Below are 8,177 nucleotides of genomic sequence, written 5' to 3'. Positions count from 1 at the left end.
CCGAGTCTCTCAAGTTCACTGTGCACCAGATGAATGACAATCAAGCCGGGTGGTGGTGCACACCTTTAATCCCAGCACTTGGGAGGCAGAGGCAGGCAAATTTCTGAGTTCGAGGCCAGCCTGGTCTACAGAGTGAGTTCCAGGACAGCCAGGACTACACAGAGAAACCTTGTCTCGAAAAAAACAAACAAACAAAACAAAACAAAACAGACAATCAAGGTTAACTATTCACCACTGTTTGTAATTCTCAGCACCCAGGAGTCTGAGGCAGGAGGATCCTGGCAAATTAGAAGTCACCCTCAGCTGTCTCAAAAATACAAAACTAAAATTAATCCAGGACATAATTGCCACACCTCCCATTCTTTACGCTCCAGTTTGAGGTCCATCCTCTACATTTCTTTTTAAAGACAAGGTCTTATGTAGCCGAGCTTAGTGTGAACTGTGCTTCAGAGGTATCCCCGAATTTGTGTCTCCAGACATAGTGTAGTTTGTGCTTGTTTGTTTTTGGGACACTGTCTCACTATATATCTCTGACTGGCCTGTAACTTCCTATGTTAGACCAGGATAGCTCTGAATTCACAGCGGCCCACCCATTTCAGCTTCCTGAGTGCTGGGACTAAAAGCATGCACCACTAGGCCAGACTAATACATTTCGTTTTTCTTTCTTTCTTTCTTTCTTTCTTTCTTTCTTTCTTTCTTTCTTTTGTTTTTTTTTTTCAAGACAGGGTTTCTCTGTGTAGCCCTGGCTGTCCTGGAACTCACTTTGTAGATCAGGCTGGCCTCGAACTCAGAAATCTGCCTGCCTCTGCCTCCCAAGTGCTGGGATTAAAGGCGTGCACCACCACACCTGGCTCCGTTTTTCTTTTTAAAGAGTTAACTTATTTTGAAACAAAAACCAAAACTAAGAGCCAGGTGATGGTGGCAGTGGCACCTTTAATCCCTGCACTTGGGAGGCAGAGGAAGATGAAATTCTGAGTTTTGAGGCCAGACTGGGGTACACACAGAATCCTTCTATTGAAAAACAAAACAAAAAAACAAAACAAAAAGTTATTTAGGGGCTAGAGAGATGGCTCAGAGGCTAAGAGCAGTGACTGTTCTTGCAGAGGACCTGGTTCTGTTCCCCAAATCTAAATGATGTCTCAGAACCATCTGTAACTCCTGTTCCAGGGGAGTCCAGTGCCCTTTACTGGATGCCACGGATACTGCATGCATGTGGTGCACATAGGTACATACAGGCAAAACACAAATAAAAATATATTAAAAAATCTTCCCTCGCCGCCACCATGGTGCGAATGAATGTTCTGGCGGATGCTCTCAAGAGCATCAACAACGCTGAGAAGAGAGGCAAGCGCCAGGTCCTCATCAGGCCGTGTTCTAAAGTCATCGTTCGGTTCTTAACCGTGATGATGAAGCACGGGTACATTGGTGAATTCGAGATCATTGATGACCACAGAGCTGGGAAGATCGTTGTGAACCTCACNGGAAGGTTGAACAAGTGTGGAGTTATAAGTCCTAGATTTGATGTTCAACTCAAAGACCTGGAGAAATGGCAGAACAACCTGCTCCCATCGCGGCAGTTCGGTTTCATTGTGCTGACAACCTCTGCTGGCATCATGGACCATGAAGAGGCAAGACGAAAACATACAGGAGGGAAAATCCTGGGATTCTTTTTTTAAATGTAAAGCATAAATAAAAAGCCTTCGTGGACTGTGAAAATAAAAAATATATATTAAAAAACAAAACCCTTATACTCCCTGTCTAATATTACAGGTGTGCATGCACCACCATGGTCAGTGCTCTCAAGGAAGAGGGTCAGGCTCAGTCAGTTTCAATTAAAGGCTAGGTGATCCATTCCTTTGGGTGTCAGGTGTGCCAGAGTATCATAGACCCAGGAGCAGGTGGAAGAGTTTGCTTATTCACAGTGGCCAGGAAACAGAGAGATAGCATGAACCCGCTCCTGTGAGTCTCACCATCTCACACTTCCCTCCCAGTTGTCTATTCAGATTTTGAGCTCACAATTGAATTAAACCATTGATTTGAATTAGGTTAGAATTAAGCCATCTGGGGCCTGGAGAGGTGGCTCAGTGGTTAAGAGCAGTGACTGCTCCTCCAGAGGTCCTGAGTTCAATTCCCAGCATCCACATGGTGGCTCACCACCATCTTTAATTGAATCAGATGCCCTCTTCTGGTGTGTGTGAAGACAGCTACAGTCTACTCATATAAATAAAACTAACCTTAAAACAAACAAACAAACAAACACAACAGCAAAGCCTAAATAAGACAAAGTCAGGGTGGTATGTATCTCAAGCTGGAAGAGAACTATGAAGTGGACATTCAGTGATCCTCCTGCCTGTAACTCCCGGTGCTGAAATTACAGATCCGAGTTAATAGGATTGGAGGCAGGATCTTGCTATGCAGTCCACATCTTTTATTCCTGTCCACATCCTGTAGGCATTACAGCCTTGGGCCAACATGCCCCGCCAATGTCTGGTTTGTGTGTGTTTAGGTCTAATCTGTGTCATTTTGCTACTGGTAGTTCAACGGTGCACTTTTGGGGTTATTGTAAGGATTATAAAAGCGACTGTTAGTGATGTACTCCGGAGATGTTACTGTCCTTCCAGTGTCGTCTTTCTCTTTCAGGACGCCTTACCCTGTGGGCTCTGGGTTCAGCAGGCGTAGCCCTGTCTCCAAAAGTCCGTTCTGACTGTCCTCCAAAGTTGTTTTAGGGGGCGGGGAGGGGGTGGGGGAAGCTCACTGGTAGGATGACATTGTATTTTCCTCAAGGATATTTACGGGGATTGGAGAGTTTAATTAGGTACTTTCCTAAACCTGGCTTATTTGGGGCTTTTTCCGTACCAAGTAAGTGAGTGGGAGACGCTGCTGGGGATTCGGAGTTGGAAAAAACCGTAGTCTCACAGGAAACAAACCAAAACCAAACCGCGGCGTTCCTCACGCCACAGGTCGGTCCTCGGACGTGTCAGCGTCGCGCCCGCTCCGTACGCAAGGGGGCGCGCCAGGAAGTTCCGGAAGTCCGTCCCGAAACCCGACAGGGAACTTTCTTCCTCGCACTTCCGTTCAGCTTCGCGCAGTCGTTTGTCCTGTACGGCTACCCGTCCGCCTACGAATCTAGCCCGGGAATTAAGATTCCGGGGAGCGCAGTCATCACCAGCCGGGAGCCTGTGGATTCCAGACGCCCTTCGGACTGGCAAGATGTGCTCCCTGGGGTTGTTCCCCCCGCCGCCGCCTAGAGGTCAAGTCACCCTGTATGAGCACAATAACGAGCTGGTGACCGGCAACAGCTATGAGAGCCCGCCTCCCGACTTCCGGGGCCAGGTGGTCCGGGTGGGGATGCTGCGGTGGGGGATGCGGAAAGTGGGGCTGGTGGTGACGCGGCGGGGCTCGCTCACAGACTGGGGACCGCATGACTCCCCCGGGGGACTGGAGAGAACGAAATATATTTTAGGCCTGTGTTGACCTGTTAGGCATGTCAAGGCATGTGAGGAGGTGCTAGGAGGGGTAGAGAAGATGAAGGATGCGGTCCATCAGGTCTTTGCCAGTGTCAACCCTGTGAAAAGCGATTGTGGTTTGCAGATGAGGACTGAAGATTTTCTGTCCCACAAGTGTTACATTTGTGGGTATGGGAAATGGGGCCGTGGAATCTCTTATGCCATAGGTTGGAGATGGCAGGGAGTTCTGTTAAGATTTGGGGAAGAGACTGACTGCCTCCCCCTCCCTCTCTTCTGAGGTATAGTGGATCAATCTTCCTGTCCTACACCTGACCAAGGATCCCCTAAAAGCCCCCGGGAGGCTGGACCATGGTACAAGAACTGCCTTCATCCATCACCGAGAGCAAGTGTGGAAGAGATGCATCAATGTTTGGTGAGGCATGCCAAACGGTTGCTTAGGCCATGGTCTACCGAGCCTGCGTTGGACAGCTCTTGAATGGCTGCTTATTGCAGTCTGTGTCTTCATGTTACCACAAATCATAGTAGACGATCCATCTTTATTGTAAAACTCAAGGGTTTACCAGAAACTTCATTTATCCCTAATAGCTTGGCTTGATTAACCTGCTGCCAGCACCGACTTCATTTGCTTTTATCTGAAGCTCAGGAAAGTTAGGTAAAGGTTGAATTGATTCGTTAATATGTAGGACATGTAAGAATTAAAGCTGTGTTATCTTTTTTTTTTTTTTCCTTAACTGTATGTTTGGAAAAGTTACATAATTAATCTGTCCTAAAACCAAACCCCTTTAAACCGTGGTGACTAAATAGTCTCAAAGCACATGGAGGCATTTCCTGGCACATTAATCCCTTGATATGTTTGCCATCACCATTATTATCATTGCCATTATCTGTAAAAAGAATCCCTGGCAATTATGTTCCTGGGTTAATGAGTTACGTTCATTTGTTACTTTGTGAGTTGTTGCCAAATAGCCTTTTATCCAAATTTTACATACAGGACTTGGGATGTCGCTCAGTTGGCAGAGTGCTTGCCAGGCATGTAACTAGCACCACATAAAACTATGTACGATGGTACGAGTCTGTAGTCTCACACTAGGCTGGAAGAGCAAAAGCGCGGTGCCGTTCTTCTTTTTCTTTTTCTTTTCTTTTTTAAGATTTATTTATTATAAGTAAGTACACTGTATAAGTACACTGTTGCTGTCTTCAGACACACCAGAAGAGGGCATCAGGTCCCATTACAGATGGTTGTGAGCCACCATGTGGTTGCTGGGATTTGAACTCAGGACCTCTGAAAGAGCAGTCAGTGCTCTCAACCACTGAGCCATCTCTCCAGCTCCCGCCTGTTGCCATTCTTGACTCCATTGCAAAATTGAGGCTAGCCTGGACTTCATGAGACTGTCTCAAAAACAACCAACCAAACCAAAAGCAAACAAAACAGAAACGGGGCAGTAATGTTGTAGTGATGATGGTTAAGTTGCCTATGGAAGTACCTAGCCCAGTGTCTGGCATGTTATAGATGTATTTGCTGATATAATTACTGCTTGCTGTTTCTCAGAATATTACTCAGCCTTAATTATTCCTTCAGTTTATGTATTCTGCTTCCTAAGTTTCTCAAACTTGTCTCTTTTATATCCTGAGAGTTCAGGCTACTTCACCTTTTTTCTGAGGAGTCCTTAAGTAGCTTCTTTCTTTCTTTTCTTTTAATTTTTCTTTTCTTTTTTTTTGTTTTTCGAGAGAGGGATTCTCTGTGTAACAGCCCTGGCTGTCCTGGAACTTTCTATGTAGACCAGGCTGGCCTCAGAGATCTGCCTGCCTGTGCCTCCTGAGTGCTGAGGTTAAAGGTGTGGGCCACCTTAAGTTGTTTCTTACCCGATCCCTTTGTCCACTCTGGACTCCTCTAATGTCCAAATTGATCTTTCTGAAGTGGTCTTGTGATTATTTGTTTCCCTTGCTGAAGACACTTTGATGACTTTCCATTCACTGTTTGAAAGTATGGTTGATGCACCCCCCTTCCCTACCTCCTTCCCCCCTCCCTCCTCTCCCTTCCCCTTTTCTCCCTCATTGTCTTTTTGAGACAGGGCCTCATCTCAATCAGTACGTAGCCCTGGCTGGATGAACTCACCAGTTAGATCAATTTGGCTGAGGACTCACAGGGTTCTTCCTGCCTCTGCCTCCTGCAAACCAGAATTAAAGGTGTTTGCCAGCATGCCTGGCCAAACCCTAACTGACTTGCTCAGAAATTCTACCACCTCCAATCCTTGAAATTTAGTTGCCTCATCTATAAGTGGGCAAAATGTCATTTAGATTAATGTGATAAATAATCTAATGTCCTAAATAAGTTAAAGGGCAGTATATGTAAAGTGCTTGACGTGTAGTTGGTACTCACTAAAAAAATATAATACCTCCTTTTTTGTCTTAGTTTTTGTTTTGTTTAAAAAAGTTTATTTATGCCAGGCGTGGTGGCACATGCCTTTAATCCTAGCACTTGGGAGGCAGAGACAGGCGGATTTCTGAGTTCGAGGCCAGCATGGTCTACAAAGTGAGTTCCAGGACAGCCAGGGCTATACAGAGAAACCCTGTCTCAAAAAAAAAAAAAAAAAAAAAAGTTTATTTATGTATGTGAGTACATAAATGAGTACACTGTAGCTGACTTCACACACACCAGAAGAGGGCATCGGATCCCATTACAGATGGTGTGAACCACCATGTGGTTGCTGGGAATTGAACTCAGGACCTCTGGAAGAGCAGCCAGTGCTCTTAACCGCTGAGCCATTTCTCCAGCCCCTTGTTTTTTTTTTTTTTATTGTTGTTGTTGAGACAGGTTTTCTGTGTAGCACCAGCTATCTTGTTCCTCACTCTATAGGCCTTGAACTCGGAGATCGTCCTGCTTCTGCCTCCCAAGTGCTAGGATTGAAGCCATGAGTGAATACTACCCTACTTCCTTTTAAAAAATATTAATAATAAAAAAATGAGATAATGCTCATCCAGCCCTGCCAACTGTATTGCTAAGGATCTTCAACTTGTATTCTTCCCAGTTTTACCTACCCAGTGTTGGGTTACAGGCATAAGCTACCACATCTGATTTTATATGCTAGTGGGGATTGAATCCAGGGCTTTATTCATAGCACGGTAAGTACTCTACCAACTGAGGCACACACACTCCCCAACCCTCTTATCTTTAGTATATGTTTGTTGAATGAATGAAACCTATTTGGGGACTTACGATGGGGTCAGAGTAACTCTTTGTCTTTTTCTCCTTGTGAGGCATGATGTGGGCCTTTTTGGAGTCCTGAATGAAATTGCAAATTCAGAGGAAGAAGGTAAGGCTCCCCTCCAGTCCCTTCTGTTTGTAAGCTTATCTCCTCCCCGTACTTCCCAACCTCACTCCAATACCTGTTAGCCCGGCCTTTCTCTTTAGCCTGTTTTTTTTTCTGTCACTTTTTCTTCTAAGTACCCAGATAATCAAAGTGGGTACTGGGGAGAAGGTATCCAAGCGCATTCATTGCTGTGCACAAGGACTGAAGAGCTTTGACTCTGTCCTCGCCCAGAGCAGGGCCAGTCATAGCCCTGTGCATGATGCCATCAGAGCTGTCTTTTACCACACAGTGTTTGAGTGGGTAAAGAAGGCCTGCAGCTGGGCCCTGGCTCTCTGTGGCCGAGCCTCCTCACTCCATGGCTCCCTGTTTCCACACCTCTCGGTAAGTCCGACTTCTTCCCTGCCTCTTTCCTTTGTGTGTGTGTGTGGGAGGGAGAGCGGGGGGGGGGGCTGGACGTGATGACTCAGTGGGTGCGCGTAGTCTAGCTCCCCTGGGAGTGTTGGGTAGGTGAGCTCCTTCTGTACGTCATGTCTGTTTGCTGTGTTCTTAGCTCAGGAGTGAAGATCTGATTGCTGAATTTGCCCAAGTAACTAACTGGTGAGTGCACAAACTCTGCCACCCTGTAGGACAGAATTCCTGAACTGAAAATTCCTTTGGGGAGAGAGGTAAAGGCCGATACTCTTCTATGCACATTGTCACCCCTGTTCTGGTTCATGTCAGCTTGGTGTAAGTAAGTCATTTGCAGAGAGGAAGCCTGTGGGGAGCCGTGGGGTATCTTCCTGATTGATGATTGATGACCTCCTCACCGTGGTGGTCCTGGGTGCTGTGAGAAAGCAGACTGCAATCTGATGTAGTTGTGATTGCCTTTAACTCCAGCACTGGGGCAGAGGCAGGTGGATCTCTGCGCTGCAGGCCAGTCTGGGCTACAGAGTGATTTGTGGATAGCTAGAGCTACTTACTGATACACTGCCTCAAAAACAAACCAAAAAAATCCACCCACCTACCTATCCCACCCCATAACCCCAAAAAGAAAGAGGAAAGCAGGCTGAGCAACCATCATACACCATACATCATACATCATACATCATACACCATACACCATACACCATACACCATACACCATAGATTATGCACCATACACCATACACCATACACCATACATCATACACCATACATCATACATCATACACCATACACCATAGATCATATACCATATACCATAGATCATACACCATACACCATACATCATACACCATACACCATACACCATACATCATACACCATAGATCATACACCATACACCATAGATCATACACCATACACCATACACCATACATCATATACCATAGATCATACACCATACACCATAGATCATACACCATACACCGTACATCATACA

The 8,177-nt window shown here is 45.8% G+C and overlaps 2 protein-coding genes across 3 annotated transcripts in view; both read left to right on the top strand.

Annotated features, from left to right (window-relative positions):
* Positions 1–1,268: 1,268 nt before the first annotated feature.
* Positions 1,269–1,716, top strand: LOC110335150 (40S ribosomal protein S15a). Its single transcript, XM_021217210.2, has one exon. The coding sequence runs from the start codon at positions 1,284–1,286 to the stop codon at positions 1,674–1,676; it is 393 nt and encodes a 130-aa protein (XP_021072869.1). The 5' UTR covers positions 1,269–1,283; the 3' UTR covers positions 1,677–1,716.
* A 1,356-nt stretch (positions 1,717–3,072) lies between these two features.
* Aaas (aladin WD repeat nucleoporin) overlaps positions 3,073–8,177 on the top strand; it is a 12,341-nt gene continuing 7,236 nt past the window's right edge. For both annotated transcript variants that reach the window (XM_021216569.2, XM_029531083.1), the window contains exons 1-5: positions 3,073–3,333; positions 3,752–3,879; positions 6,726–6,781; positions 7,068–7,159; positions 7,329–7,375. In XM_021216569.2, coding sequence (XP_021072228.1) covers positions 3,211–3,333; positions 3,752–3,879; positions 6,726–6,781; positions 7,068–7,159; positions 7,329–7,375 — 446 coding nt within the window. In that variant the 5' untranslated portion in view covers positions 3,073–3,210. The remainder of the gene's footprint in view (positions 3,334–3,751; positions 3,880–6,725; positions 6,782–7,067; positions 7,160–7,328; positions 7,376–8,177) is intronic.

Source organism: Mus pahari, chromosome 17 (genome assembly GCF_900095145.1).
Source record: "Mus pahari chromosome 17, PAHARI_EIJ_v1.1, whole genome shotgun sequence".
In the NCBI taxonomy this organism is placed as follows: domain Eukaryota; kingdom Metazoa; phylum Chordata; class Mammalia; order Rodentia; family Muridae; genus Mus; species Mus pahari.
Note: the sequence above shows the minus strand (reverse complement) of the source record. Positions and strands in the feature narration are given on the sequence as shown.